This window comes from Macrosteles quadrilineatus, unplaced genomic scaffold (assembly GCF_028750875.1).
Source record: "Macrosteles quadrilineatus isolate MER2022 unplaced genomic scaffold, UCM_ALF_1.0 Scaffold_2__2_contigs__length_208266976, whole genome shotgun sequence".
Lineage (NCBI taxonomy): Eukaryota > Metazoa > Arthropoda > Insecta > Hemiptera > Cicadellidae > Macrosteles > Macrosteles quadrilineatus.
Window position 1 is genome coordinate 114,536,295 of NW_026542595.1, and position 24,867 is coordinate 114,561,161.

General features: G+C 34.7%; 1 protein-coding gene across 2 annotated transcripts in view; it reads left to right on the forward strand.

Moving 5' to 3' along the window:
• The window catches only part of LOC128986137 (calnexin-like), a 33,529-nt gene extending 25,983 nt beyond the window's left edge, over positions 1-7,546 (forward strand). The window contains exons 9-11 of one of the 2 annotated variants that reach the window (XM_054406304.1): positions 3,231-3,356; positions 4,679-4,852; positions 6,317-7,546. In XM_054406304.1, the coding sequence (XP_054262279.1) occupies positions 3,231-3,356; positions 4,679-4,852; positions 6,317-6,394 (378 nt within the window). In that variant the 3' untranslated portion in view covers positions 6,395-7,546. Of the gene's footprint in view, positions 1-3,230; positions 3,357-3,892; positions 4,022-4,678; positions 4,853-6,316 lie in introns of both variants that reach the window. The other variant, XM_054406303.1, reaches the window with a different exon arrangement.
• The last annotated feature ends 17,321 nt before the right edge of the window (positions 7,547-24,867 follow it).

Below are 24,867 nucleotides of genomic sequence, written 5' to 3' on the forward strand. Positions count from 1 at the left end.
AGCAAAATAAAGCACTGTTACTTATTTATCTACCTATCTAAATCCTGGTATCTATTTTAAGTTACAAAAATACTTTAAGAAGTCATGAATTCTCAAAGATTCAAAGAACGAATGCTGCATTTGCATTTGTGTGTTCCAACTAAATAAATGAATCCACTTTCAATTGAAAGGTGTGACATTTTATTTTATTGGAAGAAAATGCAAAAAAATATTAATAAGAAAAATACAAAAATATATTTATTTGGCTACATATTATTTGGAGAGGAATTGAAGCTAGCTTGAATATAGAAAATATGTTGGAAACAGGAAATAAAGACAAAGAGACCTTGGATTTCAGGTGCATTCCTTATCTCTTTCATGTCCGATCAACTACAATACCTCCCCACTTTCCCCTTTCCCCTTCCCCCAAACCCCTTCTGTACTCTTCCATTCTGTGTCTAGTTCTCTGAGTAGTAGGATTTATTTGTTGGTTCATAGTTTACAATACTAAATCCGTTGTGGGGACTTATGACCAATATAATTATTGAAGATTTGTTATATAGTCAATATTAGTTCACAGATTTTGGTTTAAAGTACAGTGCAGTTTAAAAAATCTGAGTTTTTTACAATAATTTTAATGTACAGTGCATAATTATCTTAACTTACTGAATAAAAAAATATTGCAGAAGCTTTAGGGTAAGTTTATTCCATGTATTATTTAATTAGATTTAATGTATTAGTTTCAAGTCATTTAAATAATATTTAACTAATACGTAAACTTGATTTCAAACTGCCAAATTGAATTGCACAGACCTGTCGGATTTGGACAAACTAAAACCTGTTGGTAAAGTTACAAGTTTGAAGTTACAAAATTTTCATGATTTGTTGGTGTAACTGGTGAAATGATATTTAATTGATTGTTTTGTGAAAAAAGGTATACATACTGAATGTTGATTTTGCAATGAATAATTATTTTAAAATGCTCTTCTTTTGCCAAAGACAAATATGTATCAATTAATTCTAGTGTTTGATTGTTTCAACATGTGTTTAATTATTTTCTACAAATCAAATCAAATCAAAGCTTTATTTCCCAATAGACAATACAATTGTGTGTGGAATGGTCAATGAAAGGTATTACTTATATTTAAAATTAGGCTGTTTGTAATAGCCTAACTACTTAAAGTTGAAAAAAAAACTTTATATAACTTACTTCTTTGTTAAAAAAAGCTATTCTGCAATGTCATTCATAATTTTTTAATGTAAAAAAAATTAATTCTTGATTCATGTTTAATGTAAATAACGTTTCATATAAATAAAATTATGAAATGTCTAATATTGTTCACAAAAAGCTTTCGAGTTGTATTGTTTACTTATCAAAACATTTTTGATTCGAATGCTTAACTACAACGAGATTATCAATAATAAGACACTTGTTATTTATATTATGGGTTATTTTATGGGTTTCTTATGTATAGCCTACAAAGGATCTCATGTCTTGCTATTGATGTAAACGAATGGTATTACCGTAACTTACCAGTGGCATGACAATTATTGTTGCAATGTCTCTTATAGAGGCAACCAGCCAGCGACTTACCGGCACAAAAATACATTATACATTATTGTACAAATAATGCTAACTACTACTGTAGCCGTAACCTCAATTCCATGTTAGTAAACCAAGTTAAATAACTCAAATAAAAAATTGGTTCCAGACGCTTGATTTTTTTTATTAAATTTTTTTAAAAAAAAGAACACTTACATCCTTGAATTAGTTTTATGTAACTGTAAAACTCGAATTTTTCAATCAACAAAACTTAATTAGGCTAAATTACTTTTCACGCCTATTTGGTAGAAAACCAGTTAGATATAAGTTTATTTAGGCGTAATTTTATGATATCAAAGAAAAACCGTTTATGAAAATATATTCATGAATTCAAACTTATTGAAAGTAGTAACGGATATATAAACATTAACACAATTTAAAGAAGATTGTTTTCTCTATATGTTCAGTCTTAGTGTTGTAATATCTGACCGCTGCCACCATTTTGTTTGCATTGGGATTTTTATTCCATTAAAACAGGACTTTTTAGACCATATGCGGGATTAAAACGGGATGTGGGAAAACGAGACTATCTGCTCTTACGATTACCTAGTTTCTTTTTTATACCGCTTTCCAGATAAAAACTGATACCAATTGCTTAAAATATTCTACCACAGCATTGTTGAAAGGTTTTAGGAGATATTTAGACATGTTGCATCATACTGATCACCCTGGACAGTACGTTAAAGTCTTGCGGGATTAAACGGGATTTTTCATTACAAAGCGGGATAGACGGGGATTTTCTCGAACCTGTAAGTGGAATTTTTGTTTTATGCGTGTGGAAACGGAAACACTGTGTTTGGTTGTAGTTACGTTTTGTGCAAGGCAAATGCAGATGAATGCTAAAAATCCTTCCAACTTCCAACAGTAACTGTGTAGTTTTGTGGTGGATTAAATGTCTACGTTTTAATCTGTGGTTAGATTCAATCTCAAATCCAATGGTCGACTCGTACAATATGTTTGTTGTGTTGCATTTGAAAATGAGTTATATAACATTAAAATGCTGAATTTATACTAGGCCTAGTTGTTTGTAACTTATAGAACTGTCTTACTATACTTATATTTTTTACCTCAACAGCAAATATAAAATGAACTCGCAAAAATTTACTCAACCGTCTTACTATACTTATATTTTTTGCCCCAACAGCAAATGTAAAATGAACTCACAAAAATTTACTTAGTCCGACGTCACTGATTTTTTAGATACGGCCCCCAAATGTCCCCGAAATGTCAGATTTTTCAAATAGCTTACTGGTAGACACCCTGTCAAACCAAGTTAGACAGACTTTACTTTTATTGCTGTGCGACCTTACATAAGCGACCCTGCATAGTGCCACAGAACATTGGATTTTGTAGAGTAAATAGGTGTCTACTGTACAGCCAGAGAATTTGTACTGTATATTATAAATTTTAATTAAGTTTTCTCTGTGGTAGTCGGATATAACTTTTGAATTTGTTCCAAGGGTATTCTTATTTATTTTGTAGGGTTTATAATATCTCAAATTGCATATTAGGTACACATTGTATCCAACCTAAAAATTTGTTTTCTTTTAACCCCCCCCCCCCCCCTCCTCCTACCTGAACAAACCGAGGCAAGAACATTTTAAGATTTAGGTCTGTAACAAAAGATTTGCACTGAAGTTTTGTGTAGGATTCTTTGTGGGTTCGCACCATGAAGCATATCAACTACAAACCTGGATGGTGGGCTATTTATTTCTTCTACTGCAGCATTCCCATCATCGTCTATGTATGGTACCTCAGAAAACGTGCTCGAGAGGTATTTTGTGAAAAAAAGTTAAAAACTTAAATTGTTGAATCCCAATAGTATCGATTAAACACCAGTAATTAAAATCCAGGCAGTAGTATATAAAGTAGTGAGTTATGTTTTCACATTAACGACTGGTATTCACATTGACGTAGTGCTTCAGAAATAAATTGGCAAAGATGGATTCAGGTTAAGTATTTCTCATATTACCGCAGACTTAACCCCTGTAAAAGTTTACATCCCAGTGTAAAGCAAAACCGAGTGATTCCCTTGTTATAAACCCTTTTTACCAACAGTGTTTAGAAAAATCCTTTCAGCTTCCCATTTTGTACATAACTTTTTACATTTGGTTTAAATAATTAAAGCAAATGTTTACGTATAGTGTCTTTGATTATTTTAAAGTTGTGGTTTTCCTTAATTCCTCCTGGATGAAAACTTATCTGTAACTCGTTGGACACTACACTTGTTCACAACGCTTTTTACAACGTTCACAACGTTGTGTAGCCCCTTCCCTGTAGTAGTAGCTTATTGGTAGTGTTTGTTCGTAGGAGTCTGTGGTAACAGCTTTCTTCCGCTACACTAACGAGCACCCCTGGCTGTGGGCCGTTTACGTTGTCGTCATTGGTCTGCCCATCGTACTGGTCGTCTTCTTGTGTTGTAGTGGATCGTCCTCACAGGTACCGTAGAGTAGTAGCTGTTGACCCTTAGTTAATGAATCCTTAACTTTCCAAAATAGTTCTTGTAAAGTATTCTAGGCAAAATAGTCTTTTGACATTTAATAATTGTCAACTAAAATAAATAATTGCATTTTTAATACATTTAGCTTTGGTAAACTTCACTTTATGAAGGAAATTAATAAAATATCTGAGCAAAATAATGGCTAGAATGCCAAGTACTTTCTTGAGCTGTAGATTTCTCTAAGATTATGACATCTTGTGTAATTTATTTAATGCATAAATTAAATTGAAACTGATTCACTTCTGTATCAAATCCATTATAAAATCCAACTGTTTATAGAGGTTAGTTAGGGAATGATTGACTTAATTTGATTTCTTCCTCTACATCCAATAAAAATGTTTTGATTGCAAAATTCTAGATCTGTAGAATTTTATGTTAGTTTAGGGTAGTACCGGTATTGTCCAAAAATATTGTACGTTACTCAACCAAAATGTGTTTACTGCGCACCCGTAATCCCCACTTTGTCTCATGCGGGAATGACCACACTCATCCAGTAAACACATATTTTCCAAACTAGTAACGTAATGTTCTAATTGCTATTTAAAGACTTACATGAATTAGTTATTTTTTTTACTTGAAGGTTTTCTTTGCCATAGGAAAAAGAAGAAATCGCCAGAAGAGCTGAGGCGAAAAAAACCGATGCGCTTCTTCCGGATGACGAAATGGAAGAAATGGTAGATGAGACAGAAGGCAAGGAGGAGGATACCGCAGAAACTACTCAAGAAAGTAAAAAGGGTGGAGGTTCTCAGAAAAGCAACGATTCTGAAGAGGTAATTACTCCTTAAACAAAAATATTTCTTGACCAATTACAGGGATTTTCTGTTAATTAAGTTCTCAAAGTGATCAAACTCCAATCATGGCGAGATAGTGTAAGTGTGAGAAACACCGTCTTTACTTCAGGCTGTGACTGGAGGTCGGTAGAGATCTTCAGTCAATCCTTGTACGGTAATCAAATAATGAATTTATATTATCAAGAATGTCTTTACTACAAATGTTAAAAAAATATGTGTAATAAATTAAAAGTTTAAATTATAAAGAATAAAGGTTTGACATTGATGGTTGAATAGGCTGATGTTTTGTCGAACAATAACTTGTTATTCTGACCGAATGAAAGCTTGTGTTTTAAGTACATCAGGGTACTTGATCAGAAAGGGGAGGGGGTTAATTTGTAAATAAAGGATAGTCTAAGGTGTTTGGGGATCACATTGCTAAGGTAAGATCATACGTTTAAATTAAAAAATGAGGTTTCAAACCTTTTTTATAATTGGTTGTAAAAATTTAAAAAAAATCTCAGGCTACACAGTTCTTAACACTACTATTATTTTTGATGTTAGTTTAGGAAATAAAGTTTGTCCTTGGTAAGTTTTCAGTGTTTCATTCCCGGGCTACGACCCTTAGGTAAATAAAGGGACCTTGAGGTGAACCCATGAAACATGAAGAAAAGGTATCTAGACCCAATTATTATACTCATTGGAGAATTCTTTTGAATTTGTATTAGATTTAACACGTTTGCTACTGAGCGTCCCATATATGCGCCACCTGTCACTTGGTGAACAGTACACACAGACCACGGGCGAAAACCTGTAAAACAGTGATCATTTACATTGTAATACGCTGTAATCATTGTTTGTAAATAATTTATTCTCGTATTTTTTGTGACCTTTTGTAATGTTGCATATTTGCGACGCCCCGTCTTACTGCAAAGACAATAAATTATCATAGTTTTCTTGGAATAGCCCAAATGTCGCATATATGTGACAGTTCATTTTTGTTTGTGTTTTGAGGTGAAAGTAAGTAAAAAAAACTGATTATTTAAGAACATTTTATAACTAAACAAATATAAAAGCTACATAGGATAATGCAGCATACATATATACAGTGATGCAAAAAAGTAAAGACCAGTTTTTCCAACTATCATATGACGTCATCAATCATATCCACAGACCAAGCGACGCAGTTGTGCGTCAGACATATCTATAGACCACTGCAGAGAATTCAGTGTCTTCAAATAGACTGTTACAAATATAAGAATTTTAATAAAATTAGAACCCCGACACAAATATGCGACGGCAGTCTATTTTAATGTAACTAGCCGTCGCATATGTTCGTCGCTGGTCCATGTGAATGAAAAATTTCGTACTATTGCAGTAGCGAAAGTGTTAACTAACTGTCATGCAAATAATACTTGCACCAGTATCCATTCAGTTGGTACTTACTTGACTTCTTCATTGCAGGAGGTTGTAGAAGAACCGTCGGGTGGCAGTGGTGACGCACCTCCCTCACCTCGCAAACGTAGGCCGAGGAAAGACTGATAGGCAATCTCAACCAGTTAGAAGTCCTGCCTTACATTTTCGGTTTAGTTTCTATATTTTATTAATTTGTGTGTTGAAAACCTGAGATTATTTCAAAGATTTAATCGCAAAATCTTAACAAAAGTTTTCTTGTATTTTTTATGTTGTTAAAGTTTCATTTCTTCAGTTATCTATTTATTTTATTTTATTTTTTGGTTGAAAGAAACATTGCAACCAAATTTATTTATTGTTGGTTATTGAGCTTGTTCACCAACAAGACTGTTTGTTCAATGATATTAAGAGTGGACCATAGTAAGAGATTTGTTAATTGTGAAAATGTATGTAACCGTGGTTGGACGTTGGCTTTTGTTACGTTTGCTATCACTTTTCAAAGTCAACACCGTTTAAGCTTTATCGTAAGGTGATCAAAACGTGACGGAGTTATTAACTAGTGAAACAATTGAAAGTATTTTACACATATATTTGGCAAATTCGTAACATGTGTATCGGTGTGTGTTTTTGTAGTTTTACTTTAGTGATACCATTTTTATACGTTTTAAGTTAGGTTAGACAAGAGTTATGTTTGTAACTACATTATCAAAGTAATATATATAAAAAATAATTTATCACATATGATTTATTTATGGCTCTGGAGCCTGTAAAAGCTTTGTTGATTTAAAAGATCACTTGAATGTTTTAAAACTTTAAAATAAATTTACAGATTAAAATTTCTTTCGTCAAAATAATTGTTAAATCTTTACTTGATACGTTTATCTAACGGTACATCATTTCTGTAACAAAAAGTATTTACTCCTGAATTCTCAAAAGTGACTGAATTTTTAAATTTGATTGATCTAGTCAGGCCTAGGGCAGTTTCTAGGTTAAGTTAGCAATACAAAATATTCACCCTTCCCATCTCCATCAATGACATTCTATTGTAAATAAGTTATCATTTTTCCACCTATTACCAAAGGTAGTGTTAGTCGTAAAATCACTGTGGTTGAATATATTGTAAAGTTCATAAAACTGTTTATGTCAGTTTGGCGATGTTCGGCTAAATTTGATATGCATTGCATCGAAAACGAGATGACCTGCCTTACCGTGTTTTCAGTAGAATTATGTGTTGAAATTTCTGTTTATTTCAGTTTGTAATAAATAAATTTATTATGAAAACTAGTTAGTTTTATTTTGTCTTCCTTTATAGTCTAACTTACTTTTACAGTAGGCCTAGTATCTTTTTCAATGATTGCTAAGTATTAGTTGACTTTGTTTTGACTTTTAAAAACATGTTATTATACTTCAAATTTTCAAGTTTTAGGTTCAAATCCCTAGACGACTCTCTGTCTAGTCTATACTAGCTCAGAGGTCGACATTGGGTACAATAGGTAAATGGCACAGAAACTAGATTTTTTACAATAACTTGTGAAAATCACATGTACAAGTGCTTCGTCTTATTTTCTTAAAAATTGTTATTGTGTTTGCTTAATTATTCTAAATCTAAAACGTTGAGATCAATTGTAATAATAACCAAAGTATACAAATTTATAATTTAATCATGGCCGCCCTATGGAATGGCTATCCTTGAAGTTTTGTACTACTGTAGTTTGACTTGAGTTTTGTCAATTAAGCGTTTATAAGTACAAAGTATACAATTTGATCATGGCCGCCCACTGCCCAGTGGAGTGGCTAACTTTAAAGTTTTTTACTAGTTTGACTTGATTTTTTTCCATGAAGCATAAATTAATACAAATTATAAAAATTAATAAAGCATGGCCGTCAAATGGAGTGGCTAACTTTAAAGTTTTATTCTAGTTTGACTTGATTTTTTTCCATGAAGCATATATAAATACAAATTATAAAAATTAATAAAGCATGGCCGTCAAATGGAGTGGCTAACTTTAAAGTTTTTTACTAGTTTGGCTTGAGTATTGTTATTGAATCATATATGAATACAAAGCTCTGTATACAAATCTATAATTTAATCATGGCCGCTATAATTTAATCAGTGGCTAACTGTTGAGGTTAAATCTGTGGACCTTATAATAAGACTTGACTTTTCAAACAAACAATACTTTATTTTATAACTTTTAAAACAGAACACATAAATACTTGTATAACTCATAAGCAGAATCAGAATACTTTATTCTTGAACATTGAGTACAGAATAGACGTCAAACATTACAGAGATTTAATAAGCATATTTGTTTTACTCCAACTAGGAAGTTGCTATGCCAACATAACACATTTTATAAACATGAAACAGTATTTAGTTAAACATAGAATAATAAATAATTGAGTTAGGGTATATTTGGATACATGATGAATATATTATATTTTTATATTGCTTCAACACCCTCAATATAAAAATGTATTGTCTTCTTACAAACAGTAGAACGCTCATCTTATCTCTGAATGTCTGGAACTTTGGTTTACACAGACCTTTTGTTAATATATCTGCCAATTGGTTTTCAGAGTTAATACACTTTAAAACAACACTTCCCTTTTTGATAACTTCCCTTAAAAAATGATACTTGACATCAATGTGTTTAAGTCTTTTGTTTTCTAGACTTCCTGCAACAGCTATTGCTGATTGATTATCTTCATGGATAGTTACAGCTTCACTGGTTGATACATTTAGATCTTTTAGAAGATGTTTGAGACATTGGGATTCTGTTATTGCCAAACTAAGCGCAATATAACAGTTTAGCTCAGTGGTTTGACGACAATCTGCTCTCTGTCAATTCCCTTAAAACGCATCTTAATTTCCACATTTCTGATCGTTCTTCCTCATCGCTTAGCTTTTATCTAGATGAGTATCCTGCCCACCCCATTAGTTGCACTAAATTTTTATGAAAGTTTTTTAGACGACAAGTTAAAATTTTACCATTATATTGACTACGTAATAAAAAAAGTTAGTTCAGGAATATTTGCCATCCGCACCCTCGCAAATTCGACAAAATCTGATGTCCTACTTTTCACCTATTATGGCCTTATTTTCTCACATCTTAACTATGCCTTGCCCATATGGGGGTATGAGAATAAGTGGACCTTATTTCTATTCCGTTTGCAGAAGCTGCCCTAATTGCCCATTAGAGCTATATTTTCTTTAAAAAGATGACAAACCTGCAAACCATTTTTTCAAACAGCAAACATCTTAACGTTTCCATCACTTTACATCTACAAAACCTTGTCATTCCTAAAACAAAACATCGACAAGTTCAATAATTCCCATAACCATGCTTACAATTTAAGAACTTCTTATAATCTTCCAGTCCCTGTCCACTGTAAAACCTTTTTTCAAAAGAATCTCCGTTACAATGCAGTAAATCTCTTTAACCACCTTCCAACGCATCTAAAGGCAGAGTCAGACCATCTGAAATTCAAAAGAAAGTTAAAATCTTGTCTATTAAATAAATGCTACTACAGCGTCCGTGACTTCCTGACTGACGGCTAAAATCTTAATTTTCCTTTAGACAGAATTATTTGTAAATAGTTTGTTTAAGTTAATTTTATTATTCTAAGTTAAATTCCAATGCATATTATATTATTTTTTTGAAGAAACTATCTAATTAAACAAAATGAACATTTTTGGAACAGTATTTTATCTAGTAATTTCAACAACTCATCTCAAAACAAAAGGTAAAATAATAACAATAAATAATCAGTTCATCTGGTCTTTTAAATATAAAACATATGGTTAATTAATAACACCACATCTCTCTTTGTCACACATCTTCTTTTAATCATATTGGTTTGGTCTTCTTAGGATTCTCTGACTTCTTCGATAAGAGTCGTGGTTTAGTTGATCAGGTGCATGAGGGATTGTATTAGGCTGATCAATATGTATTCTTTCTTCTAATGGCAATAGTGTTAGATGCCATAGATTTCTTCTAAGCCGTCTTCCTTATTTAGTGTTACCCAATATGATCGGGGATAAATATCTGATTTTGATAAGATTTCTCCTTTACATTTCAGGTCTGTAATCCAGACCTTATCCCCTTCTTCCAGAGGTTTTAGTTCACTAGCTCGTGTCCTGTTATCAAAATTCCTCTTCATTCTCTCTTTTATGCGTTTGTCGTTTTGTTGAAAACCAATCAAATCATTAGTATTGACCTTTTCAAAATCTTTCAATGATGGAAGATTTGACCTCAATTTTCTCCCATAAAGCAGCTCTGCTGGAGACAGTCCCGATTCTAGCTTTGTTGTGCGGTAAAAATAATAACCCTAGATTTGGATCTTTATTTTTCAACAATATTCTATTAGCTATTGACACTGCGTTCTCAGCACCACTGTTTGCCTGAGGAAAGTATGGGCTGGTGGTAGTTGCTTCAAACCCATACTCTTTTGCAAAATCCTTGAACTCTTGTGATGTGAATTGAGTTCCGCCATCAGTCCGAATCTTGTATGTACTGTTTAGACTGCCCATCCCATTGAACACCTTTGGACATAACTGTTCAACTTCATCTTTATCAATTAAATTGACATTAAAGGTTATCAGACCTAAACTAAGTAGTGCATTTCGGCTTAGCAACGGAGAATTTTGTTTACCTAGCACGTACAAATCTTCTGATAGTACTCGGTCATTATATTTAAGAAGAACCTTAGCTACTCCCAGAATGTTGAGCCTATTTTTGCCTGCCATACAATACACGATCACAACCTTGTAATTGGAGATCGAGGGATCGAGCCTGATGTTCTCCAATGACTGATACATCGGCCCCTGTATCCATTTTAAACCAAACTTTATGTTCATTGATTTCTATTTCAACTACAGGGCATTCTTTGCCGTACTTCATTACCTGAATTTCACCCAAACAAAAATTTGAAGTGTCATTTCCGTTGTTGTCCTCAACTTCCCGTATTGTTTTCTGTCCTTGTTTTATACAACACCTAGCAAAATGTCCCTTCTCGCCACATCTAAAACACTCAACTTTATGTGCTGGGTACTCCCTATACTTATGATATAGGTTACATTTGTTACATCTCAACTTGTTTCTGAAAGAGCCTACTTTACTGCTAACGGCTCCTACTACCTCATCTTGACTACTAATTGAATTTGATATGTCGCGTACTCGATCTCTTACTACATTTTGCTGTTTCAAAATAGACTCGGATTGCCGAACTTTGTTGATAGCCTTCCTTAAAGTTAGTGAATCGTCCATTTGTAGAGTCTCTGAAAGTTTTGGATTATTGACTCCAATTGCAATCAAATCTCGTAACAGCTCTTCCTTTAAATTTCCGAATTCACACGTTTCAGCTAATTTATGAAGGTCATTTATAAAAGAATCTACTGTTTCATCGGCCCCTTGTCTTCTCTTAAGAAACTTGGCATGTTCATATACAATGTTACAATTGACTTTTAAGAAATCACTGAAACTTTTAACAACTTCTTCATACTGAAGATTATTCTCATCAAAAATACCAAAAGTACGGAAAAGGTCCTCACCTTTGTCGCCTAGAATATACAAGAGCATACTAATTTGTTGACTGTCAGGCTTGAAGCAAAGCTCTGAAGCAATCCTATACCTCTCAAACCTTTTCATCTAACGAGGCCATAAGGCAGGATTTTGAAAATCAAAAGCTTCTGGTGGAGAAATTTGAGTCTGCATACCTGAAACTGTAGTAACCCTCGAAGCTTCAGTTGAGGTTTTATCTCTTACACCGTTCTTTGAACAAACTTGATTCCTAGGCTTGGACTCATCTTCACTAGATTCAAGATCAAATTCCTTTTGTAGGTAATCTCCCTTCTTCAAATTTCTTTTAGATGTTCTTTTATTTCGGCTTCCCATATTTCTTTCAACCTGACACCATGTGAAGAAACTATCTAATTAATCAAAATGAACATTTTTGGAACAGTATTTTATCTAGTAATTTCAACAACTCATCTCAAAACAAAAGGTAAAATAATAACAATAAATAATCAGTTCATCTGGTCTTTTAAATATAAAACATATGGTTAATTAATAACACCACAATTTTGACCTGACCTATACATGTAATTGTGTCTACTTGGTTCAATAAACGAGTTATTGAGTTATATATTCTGCTTCGGTTGAAGATAACGCCACTGAAACTTGCTTCTTTGATGTCCAGCATACAACACAGTCAGATAGTAGAAACAAATAGCCAGATGTAGATTTACGATCAGTTAAATCGCCTGCCCAATCAGCATCCGCAAAACCTTCCAATATAATGTTTCCACTTTTATTCTTTTAGGAGGTTAAACTCTTGTCAATTATTGTACCTTTGACGTATCGTAACACTCTTTTTAAAGCAGTCCACAATTCTTCGCTTGCGTTACTTTGGAAGCGACTTAGAAACAAAATCGGATAGCAAAGATCAGGTCTTGTCCCAATCATTGCAAACATCAAACAAAATATTAGTATACAGCACTTGTGTTCCAGTACTTTGTCACACACTGAATTGGTCAAATTTATTTTAAGATTAGGATCCATATTTTTTGTAGCACTTGTTTTAAATAAGCTGTTTGATTCAACTTGGTTACTCCGGTTGTCAAATCATGATCAATTTTTATTCCCAGGTAAGCCGAAACTTGACCCATATCTTTCATTTTAAAATAATGACTCAGTTTTGATTGGAATTTCAAAATCTCATTTTCACAGGAACCCACTATTATTATATCATCCACATACAGTAATACATACAGTTTATTTTCATCAGTCAGTCTTGTGTACAGACAGCAGTCGCTATTTGACCTTAAGAAACCTTCTTTTGTCATTATTTCAGTTAACTTTTCATTCAAATTTTTGGGAGATTTCTTCAAACCGCAGATTGTCTTGTTTAGTTTAAAACAGTAGTTTTACTTTCAATATGTTCAACTCCAGGAGGTACAGATAAATATACATCTTTTGTCATGTCACCGTGTAAAAATGCACCTGTCACATCCATTTGGTGTACTGGTAAACTCTGTTGATTAGCTACAGCCATTAATACTCACAATGTTGTCATCTTAGCTACTGGAGCATAGGTTTCAGTTGTATCGAAAGGTCCTTATTGTTGAAATCCACGAGCAACAAGTCTTGCTTTATATTGTACTGGTTGACCTTCATCATTTTTCTTTAACTTAAAACACCCATTTAGCATCTATGGTTGAAATATTTCCAGAATCTTCAACATCAGTCCCTGTATTGTGCTCTTTTAGATTATTAATCTCTTGATTGATTGCTTCTTTCCATTTATCTGCATCTTCACGATTCATTGCACTTTCATATGAATCAGGTTCATCTCCTTCTATGGAAGTCATAAAATTAACTTCATAGTTGTCTAATTTTACAGGTCTTCTTAGTTGGTTCACTAACCTTCAAGTTTTATACCAATTTAACTTGAGTTTTATCAATAAAGAATAGGAATTAATAAAATCATGGCTGCTCAATAGAGTGGCTAACCTGACTGAGTTTTGTCTAAAAAGCATATATTAATTCAAAGTCATATATAAATACAAAGTACACAAATCTATAATTTAATCATGGCCGCTGCCTGGAGTTTTTTACTACCTTGAAAGTTTTTTACTAGTTGACTTGAGTTTTGTCAATGAAGCATAAATAAAAAAAGGTTTTTTTTCCATTTTGCAGTAAGGAAGAGTATCTTGCAATAAAAGATTTACTATACCCTTAACTCTTTCTTAAACAAAAATTAATTTTAACACGAAAATTAATTTTGTTAAACTGAAACAAGAATGACAAAATTAAAAGCAGAAAACTAACATTATTATCTTTAATTTTTTCTAACGATCAAAACATGTAGAGCGTCGATTTTCTAAATCAATGGAGGCAGAGGGGTGTTTGGATGACTGATTTTTCGGACAAATGTTTTAAAATGTCTGTATTTTTTTGTTAAGATTAATGGGATCCCCTGAATATTGGCTTTAAGTGTATAATTTGAGCTACGAGCAACATTTGCGATCATCATAGAAGCTTTGATTTACGTGATAGTCAGAACAGGTTTTGTAGTGATATCGTTAAGATCCTATCGCATATCACCATGATCGTAGATAATTGACAAACATCTCGATTAGTAATTTCTTTAAGAAATACTTAAGCATCAAAATACAAGAATAGAAAATTGTTCTTGCTTTACAATAATTATTTAGGTAGTTTCTCCGGTTTTCTATTATCTTCTCAGGTAGAAAATTTCCATGATTGAGTACACTAATTGATTTACCAGCCAGTTCCAAAGTTATTCAGTTTTTACCTGATAAGTTTTTCATGTGCAGAGGGAGGGAATTTAGAATGTTGCAGCCAATATACGATGGTTTCTCGGATTTGTGTGGTGTGGTAGGTGGGGACTCTAGCCCCTGCCCCCTTGTAAGCTTATCTGCTTCCTCATTTCCCTTAACACGGAGTGATATCTTGTTCTTTCCCAACATGTTCAGACTTTGTTGGCAATCCCATACCATCTTAGAGCTGATAACTGATGAGCTCATTGCTTCGATGGCAGCCTGGCTATTTGATAGGGTAACAATTTACCTTTTCTTTTATCCCCTACTTAAGTTGAATTCGGCACGCCTTAACCTCAGTCTGAAAAATGCTGCCCAACGGCTCATTGCATTTAGTTCTTGGCCCAAATACCCCTTATTCGTCTTTGTACTATCAGTGTACCACCTGATGACATTATTCCCGAATTATATCATGAGTTTTCCATCCCAGCCAATTTATTCTCTAGCTCAACTGACTTCTTTTCCAAGTTCTACTTCCTCAATATATAATCCCTTCATCAGACCCCTTAGACCTATCGGGAATAACTCACTGCAAACCGTGGAGGATATGTTCATGCCATTCTTCTCCAATCTTAGTAGAGTCTGTACCATAATATTCTCTCTGCCATAATGTGTAGAGGTGTTGGATTCGAAATCACTTCTATGGCCGCAGTTGAACAGGATCTCATGGCTTCTGTGATGATAATGCAGGCTAGCCTCTGCACTCTCTCCAGGACTTTGATGTTTCTACCTTGTCCTGTCAGCCCAAGCTACTCACCCATATGGGCCATATGTAATGATTGGTCTCACCAAAGGGTATATATGCTTTTTAGTATGCATGGGTTACAGCCCCATATCTTCCGCATACCATCATGGCGTTAGTGGCCTTGTTGATCTCCTTATGTGTCTGTTCCACAGTAGTTTCTTGTCCAGTACTAGTGATGCGACAACCAAATGATTTCATCAACCGATTAGTCACCCGGTTGTTTTAGGATTCACCCAGTTATTTTAGTCTGAATGATTAGCCTGGTCTCAATTGGGGTAGAGGGCCACAACTTCTATTTGCTTCTGTGAACAAAAGTTTGAAAGGTGGAGGCTCAAATGAGAAGTGTGGCCATCTATGAAGAGAACTACGGGGAGGGTGGTTGCAGTGCGAATCAACCAAGGGTAAAATACATTAATAATGAACTCAAAAAATGTTGCACTGGTCATCCACCCCGACTCACTCTTTGATATTGCCCAATCATCGGGAAATGACTGGGCAATGGCTGCTGGTATCCTTTCATAAGGGTACAGCACCATGGTTGGCGCCAAATGCCCAGCAGCGTTGCCATTAACCAACACGGTCAAGCATTCTTTTTCGCCATTGCCTGCGACAGAGTAAACGGCCTTCTGGCCTTTTCTTGCCAGGACAGTTTTCCCCTCAGGGCACAGGAAGAAAGCAGTTTTGTCTGCATTGAACACCCTTTCTGGGTGTTCAAACACCTCCATGAGGCCATTTTCCGTCATGTAGGTCTTTATCTCTTCAAACCACCGGCGAATTTGTTGTTCTGTAACATTTGCCCTTGAGGTGGTTAGGCCCTGGGGCACTCTTTGTGCGATCGTGGGGTTTCTTTGTAAAAAGAGCCCATACCACCTTTCGCCGGGCGTGCCATTGGTGAATGGAATTGGCCGGTTTTGCTCTTTGACCAACTTGGCCACGCTGTCGGATCAGCTGATCTTTGGTGACGGGGAATCCCATTCCCCCAATTTGCATCACCCACTCAACAATGATGTTTTCCTCCTCACTCGTGAGGGCAGACGGTCTTCCAATGGTGGCCTCCTCCTTCGTTCTTCCATTAAGTTCGTTGTCGAGTGTCATCTTGGGGACACCGAAGGTCTTTGCTGCCACCCCAAGTGTCATCCCGTTCTTCACCTCATCCAACGCCTTTGTGACATCAAACCCCTTGTACTTCAACAAGATCCTATTTCCTGGTATCCTCTTGATGCTTCGGTTTCTGTCCACATTAACATCTTGGCATGTTTACTGTTTGGGGATTGTGGGCCACAATAAGACGAAAATCACTAAAATCATTTTTATATTTGTTTAATTTGACAGAATGTATAGATAGAAAAAGTCAGATAGTAACTTTATTCTTTTCTGCACCTTTTGTTCTTATTGTGGTGATCTGATGTAGTTGTTAATAGGCTACCAACAAAATATTTTTTTCTTAACCCTTGCAAGTGTCTCATTGTGGCCCAACACTGGGCCACATTGAGACACCTTGTGGGCCAAATTGACACATGGTGAAAAAAACCAAAATAATAATGATTTACAAGTTTATTGTGCATTTACAATCAAAACAACTTTATTTTACTATAAGCCTCTGGTGGACATGAAATACATATTATGAGATTGGAATTTAAGCTTCTGTAGTTTAAATTGATTGATTTGAAGTTGACAGCAAATTTATAAAAGGAACGGAGTCTTACTGTGTTACCCAAAGGTGATGGTTTTGGCAAAATCTTTTTTATATAATCAATTCTTACCATTGACTCATCTAAAATAAGTGGAAAACAAAAATAGCCCTTGTTTTTCAGATTTTTTCTTAAAAAACTAACTTCTGCATCACCATTTTTGTCTTTTAAAGATAATACTTTAAAAATATGTAATAAACATCTCTATTTATTATTTTATTTTATCTCTTGGCTCAAACTTTAAAAGGACAAAATCATTAACATATGGCTCCTTATCAAGGGGTTTAAACTTTGACGGGTCAATCTTTTGTTGATGACTATCTTCAGAGTCTGAAGAGTCGTCTTCACTGTTGCTAGGGGTAGAAACTACAAATTCATCGTTGCTTTCACTTGAAATATAGTCATCGATGTCTGGTTGTTTTTTCTTAGAACGTGGGAAAATAAAGCTAGCTTGTACTTAGTTCCAGTGGTTCTTCGAATAGCTCGTTCTTTAAGTCGATCTTCAATTTTTGATTTTTCAGGAGTGTCCGTAACAATGCTACTCGATAGGTTTACACAAGTTGTTCTCCCTCCTTTTCTTTCTCCGGATTTTGGAAAACCTTTAAATACATGTGGTCTGACAAATCCTTGAGAAGTTTTGCTGCAATGATTACTCGATATTGGTTGATCTTAGGTGCTTTGACGATGGTAGGTTCAAGTTGTTCAGGACATGTACCAAAACCAGATCCAGTAGAAGTTGTAGCTTCTCTGTCATCTTCCTCAGCAATGTTCAAAGGCTCAATTTCACTGTTTCTGTCAGTTACATAGCTTACCAGGAACTCATCTTCAGTGAAAACTTCACAATCAAATGGAAAAATTCCACATTTCCTGAAGCCAGCCTTGATGTTAGCAGGGGTCATAGCTTTTTCATAAGCCACTCCAACACAATGTGCAACTTGATAAATTTTAATGGGAACGCCTGGTGGTGTAATAGCCAAGAGTTGACAGCTGCATTGTAATGTGCTTTAAATGATTGAAAAACACTCACGTCAAGCGGTTGGAGTTTATTGCTACAATGCGGAGGTAACGTTACAATGTTGACTCCATTATCTTTAGCTAAGTTCAAAGTTGCTACTGTCAAGTGGTTTTCATGATTATCAAATATGAGAACCGTTGGATTTTCTTTAGACGATCATATTTAATAAAATGCTCCATTACAGAAACAAAGGTTTCTCCATTCATCCAGCCAGTACTGGTAGCCAAGCCCAGAGTGCCAGGGGGAGCACCATTTATCATATGCTGTTTGAAATTCTTTCTTGGAAAAACCATAGCTGGGGGCAAACTATTCCCTGATGCGCTAATACAGCATGTAGTAACTAATGCTCCACGTTCACCACTAGTACATTTGCTTACTCGTTTGCTGCCTTTAGATGCCAGCACCTTTTTTGGTTTCTGAACTGTTGTTGTAGCAGTCTCATCTAGGTTATATACCCTAGTTCCATCCGAAAATTTGTCGGAACGGTCATAAACAGATTTTAAATTGTTGAAAAATATCCCAACGTTATGTTTATTAAATGATGTAGCACGGGACAAACTACCTGCTTCTGGCTAACGGAGCCAAACCTCAGGATGGCGCTTAAGAAAGCCTTGCATCCAGTCAATACCCGCTTTTTGGTTTAGATGCCAGCTCTCTGGAACTGTTATGTTGTTTTCTTTAGCCATTTCAAAGGCAAGCTCTCTAAAGTCTCTTGTTGACTTTCCATAGCACATCTTAGAACAAAGAATGATATGGTCCACCAAAGACTTTTCTTGTGCTTCATTAAATATTTTTCTACAACTGTGGTTAGGTGCCATTCGAATGTCTTGATTAGGATTAGCCTTTTTTTTGCAACATACCTTTGCAAGGTTTGAAATTTCAAAACATGTTCTGCTGCCGCTTGACGTAAAGAGAGTTTTCTTCCTTCAACTCCAACCAGAACAGCATTCACTGCCTGTTCCATACTTTCTGGGGAAAACTGTCCCTTGTCGGATTTGCGCTTCCTTCCCCTCGACATTCTGCAACCTGTCAAAAAAGGTTATATAGAAATTTCAAGCTTAATCAAGGGAAATTAATTAAAAATGGCAGGGCTTAAGGATGTTTAAGGAAATGTCTCTTTAACTCTCAGCTTAGGTCATGTTAGCCTACAAGTTAGCTCACTTTTTCTAAAAACGAATTTCAACATTGCTTTACAGGAGTTGGCTACAGGAGTTAGGAGTTGGCTATATAAGTTAACAATTATAATGCCTGTGATCTTGTCAACCGTAGGCTAGCCCATAGAATTTGTCAAGTTTATTAACCTTAATTTGCTGATTTCTGTTTTAAAACGTTTAATTTTTAGTACATTAATATTCAATGGGGTACAATGAGACACCTAAAATCTGTCTCATTGTGGCCCATACCAGAGTGTCTTATGGCACAATGTACACTCCTACATTAAATTGTCTCTGAAAACTGTTTGGAGCCTTAAACAACTAGAAAGAATATATTGAAATGTCACATATGAAACACGTTTTCATAGCTTGGTACAAAAAATATAAAAACACCACCTTACCTGAGTAGTACCTCACGATGAAAACAAGTGTAAAAAAAACTTTTGCTCTTTGAAAACACACAACATAACCAGTTCTCATTGGAGTCACGGCAGCCATTTGCAAAGTGGATCTATGGGTAAAGATGAGTTTGAAGCTACTCCCAACAGAGTGCAGCACCTGTCAAGCAGCTCTAAAACTAAATATTTTTACTGTCTCACAGTGGCCCATGTCTCATTGTGGCCCACTCTCCCCTACTCTGTCGCATGTTAACAACGGAGTTGGAATCGTTTTCTGGAGATACATTTATTACATGTATCACTACGAGACGATTTAAAGCTTAGATTGAAATGGGTGACAAAAATATGATTCTTTGACTGGATCAATGCCATCTTCCTTACAAAGATCAAAATACAGTTTTTACATTTTCTTAATAAGGATTTTTTGTTCTTGAGCAGTGGTTTTAGGGAAAGAAGCAATATGTTTTTTATGTGTTGGATTATTTCATCCGCTATTTTATTTTTCGGTGCATGTTGACCTCTTTTGTCCTTTCGGGACACACCTGTCATTTCTTTCTTCTTCTAAATGTTGTCATATCTTTTTTTGTGAAATGTCCAGCGTTTTCAGAAAAAAATGTTTACATACTCTCTTACCGGAGAGTTTAATACTGACACTTTTTTGTCTATGTTGTTGGGCATTTCTCGATGTTTTTTGGGTGCACATGTTTCCATGCAACGGTTAATGAAGGAAGACTGTAAATTCCAAGATTGTAGGCTCCAAAAATCAGTGAAAACTTTATTTCTGTCAATTTCAGAAATTTCTCTGCATTGGTATCTACAAGTATGTTTGTATGGTTGAACGGTTTTCGCTCTTACTTGATTTCCCTTTGAATCTGTGTAGGCTTTACCTGAATTACTTAGAACCTTGGCTTCTTTCCGTTTCCAGTTTTCCTCGTTTCTTAACAACTTTCTTGTCCGTTTACTTTGATTGGTTTCTTGAAAACCTTTCAAAGATTCTGATGAACTGTTGCTCTCTTGCACTTCTCCTGGATCTTAATTCCTGTCTCCATCTGTATCATCAGGGGGGTCCGCCTCTGAAATCACAGAATACGTTTTAATATATTGTAAAAAAAACTATAACAAAAATGGTTTTATTAACAAACATTAGAGACCGTAACTATGTTGAGAAATCAGAAGCTACACTGTTGTAGAATCAGGGTAGGTAGGCTAAGACCTACTAAACATACTAGAGGGTAAAAAGACTTGTAATACTATTAAATAAGAAGTCAGTCATATTACTGTCAAATAGTCAATGGGCTCACACAGTCCGTTTGCTGGAATTTTCTCTAATAGCCATCTTTTTTATCTTCTCACACGCTTGGTCATCTATCCCAATGTGAAGCAGTTTTGGGTAGCAAGCTCCTCATTCTGAGCTTCAATACAAGCAACCAAGGACAGGATAAACTAGATACTACTTTCGGTAGTTCTAAGGTTGGGGCCTTTTAACTCCTCTTCCACTACCTAAATCGCAACCCTGGGCAGTTGATCCTGCCCTTTTGTTTGTTGCTGTTGTTGATTTTTACTTTCAATTCTGTTCTCACTTGAAGCTAGGGATCCAAAATCGACCTGGACAGAGCCCCGCATACCCAGGCAAGGCTGCTTGCTTTAGGAGGGCACCTGCATCCTGCAGGCACCATTACACATAAAAGAGAGAGGGGTGCCATCCTCCTCTCACATTTTTGGTGGCTGATGCATTCTCCCTTGTTCAGTTTCAAATATATAACAACTCAGGGGATTTTTCGATCTTAAAGGCTGCAACGTACCACACATGTTGGTTTTGTCAGCAATTAGATATTTGGTTAGTTCCACACTATTATAAAAGTAATCAAGGTAATGCAAGTGTCCCTTGATTAGATAATCTTGCATGAGACAATACGTCGCCCCCACCACAAAGGGGCGTATCTAAAAAAACTCTGTTTTTCAGGAGGCCAGTTTAAAGAAAAGCGCTCCTAATCTTATGCTTATAGCCGACACATTAATAAGTGGATTGTTTTAAGCTTTTAATATGCTATGACCTAAGGTTCAATTGACAATTTGCATTTTGGATATTAACTTTATCTTTTTAACTAACGGAATAAAAATATAAATAAATATAAATATAAAATATAGATAACTGGTTGCGTTGCGCAAACCTGCTGATAAGACTCGGACAAGGTCAGGGTCACCAAGTAACTCAGGTGGACTTGTGTCGTCTGTTTGTTTACATTGTTCTGGACTTTTATTAATTTAACGTATTATAATTGATTTTTTTTTTTATAGTAAAATAATTCTATATTTTAACTTGCTGAACATTTTTACTATTAATTAAATTGACAAGTGCATACACATTTTCTTATATATAATAAGAATAGATATAACCTTAATCTTTTTAACTAACGGAATAAAAAATCTGTTTTCAAAACCTCTTGAGATACGCCCCTTTCTGTTGTGTTAATATCTAACTTTATTGATGAGATACATTCATTTTTTATTAGTCTTGTTTTCTCCTTTTCTGATGTGTGTAACTTATACTTATCTTGAAGCTTGTGTTTAACTTCTTCATTATCCTCACGTTACGTCAAGCAGAGACTGCGTTGATCCTTTTTTGGTCTTAAAAATGACAGGTTCTTTTACCTGTAAACATTTCTGTAGTTTTGTATACTACCTTTATCTCCCTCTATTGAACCGTCCTGCAAGTACAGCTCATACATTTTTGTGACCTTTAAATCTGGGCTTAATTATTATCTGGTTGATGATCGGCGGCAGTAATGGGATTCAACCCTGGGGAATTTATCAATATGCTTATTAATAGATATAACCTTAATCTTTTTAACTAACGGAATAAAAAATCTGTTTTCAAAACCTCTTGAGATACGCCCCTTTCTGTTGTGTTAATATCTAACTTTATTGATATACTGAAGAGATACATTCATTTTTTATTAGTCTTGTTTTCTCCTTTTCTGATGTGTGTAACTTATACTTATCTTGAAGCTTGTGTTTAACTTCTTCATTATCCTCACGTTACGTCAAGCAGAGACTGCGTTGATCCTTTTTTGGTCTTAAAAATGTCAGGTTCTTTTACCTGTAAACATTTCTGTAGTTTTGTATACTACCTTTATCTCCCTCTATTGAACCGTCCTGCAAGTACAGCTCATACATTTTTGTGACCTTTAAATCTGGGCTTAATTATTATCTGGTTGATGATCGGCGGCAGTAATGGGATTCAACCCTGGGGAATTTATCAATATGCTTATTAATGCCTTCCCTAATAAGCTCATCCCGCTTCATTACATGTCCCTTACGTCCACCTATAAGCTCTTTTTCAACTGTCCCAGTGGAAGTCACTTTCGACAAACCAGTTCTCATTACCTTTTCTGATTTTCCTCTTCTAGAATCTTTGCCTGAAGTTTTCTGTTTAGTTTTTTCTGAAGTTACGTGACGGACGATAAATTCTCTTTGCAATTGAAGACTACCTAAGTTGTAATAAGACGTAAGAATTGATTCTCTTGAACAGTCTGAAATAATGTTGCATCTTTTATGCAACTTGTCACAAGTATCGTCTCTACAACGAGGTCCAAGTGATTTTGGAGGAACTAAATTCATCGTCTTTGGTATTACATAAGCTTGACCAGTTAACTTGAGTTTCTTTGTTATTTTGTTTTTATTTTCTCGGTTTTCTTTTGTCAGAGTTACCTCTCGCATTGCACCTTCAACTGAGTCTTCCGAGTCTGATATAGAAACTGAATACACTTTTTTAATAAGTGGCGCATTGTCTGAAAAACTGTCTGAAGAAGCATCCATGTTATTTAAAGTCTATATGGTGCGAGTCCCATGCCTCACTTTAAGATTTAAGTTTCCTAAAATGTTTCAATCGCTTAGCTTAGTGAAGAGGTGTTAGGTTAATGAGACATAAGACTGCTTAAGGGTGTTACTCATCGTGTAATGAACAAAATTAAAATTTAAAAGAACAAAAAAATTTACAAAGTGTTACAACAGCAAAGGAAAACTTTGAAAAGGCAAAAAACAACAATAGTAAATTAAATTAATTTACAATGTTAAATTTACTAGAAAAGAAAATCAATTGAAAATATAAAAGAATTAGTTACTGAAAAATTATATGATGCCATAAGTTTACGTGTTACCTGCGTCACTTCCTGAGATTTGGCCTCCAGCTCAGCTTTGACGTTGTTCAGCTCAGCTCTGAGTCTGTCCTCCTGCGAGTTTTTATTGCGTATACTGTCTGCATGAGATTCATTATTTGCTCAAGCCTGTCAGGTCCCCATCCTGTCCCGCCTGCAAAGTTTTTAAAATGTTTAAATGAAAATTTTTTAATGTAGCTTTAATAGGAAAACAGACCAATAACTACTGGTCTTGGAATAACATTGGTAATTGATAGCCAAATGAAAAGATTCGATCTTGCTTATCACCAGTAACCTTCAGATTTCATGAGCCTTGTAACTACTAAGTTACTATACACATTAATTAGTGATTTAGGTTATTTTCAATTAATTCCTCCCTGCATTGAGTGGTAATAAAAAAAAATCATAAACTCTAAGGGATATAGGAGAGGAAGGTAATTCTCAAAATTACAACAAAAACTATTTTTTATTTAATGTTTACTACAAATACCAGGATTTATCTTTGCTATACATTTTCTTATTGTCTTATTATTCAAAATTAGCCTAATTAATAAAATAGTGACAACATTACAGTTAAAATTCAACAACAGGTAATATGTGAAACAATGTTTAAACCAATTTTTTATTTTTGATGATATTGAGGTTGTCTTGCATTTGACAATAGTACATCTCAGCAAGCCCCAATTGGAGTCCTTAAGCTGTTGGTGAATGAGGGTTTTTCACTTGTTATTTATTTGAGTTAAATATATATGTTATTCATTTATTTAAATATAATATAAATATAAATATACATTTGTTTAAATATAACATAGTCACTTCATAGTCTATCCCCGATAATTCATACACAGCTTTAATGATTGTATCGAATTTTGAACACACGAAAATGTATTCAAGGTTTGATACGATTGGGTCAATACTTTTAACAGCTAACAGCAAATTGGGTCTCGCACTCCTGTTCTTTAATAGTCCAATTTTCCCGTGTCACCTTTACTCCCCGGAAGCCTCTCACCTGCAAATTGGAGAATTAACTTATCCCCTATGGTAGTTTTGCCCACTTCATTTAAATTCATTGTCCTGAGTATGAGGTTTTTTGCCTTT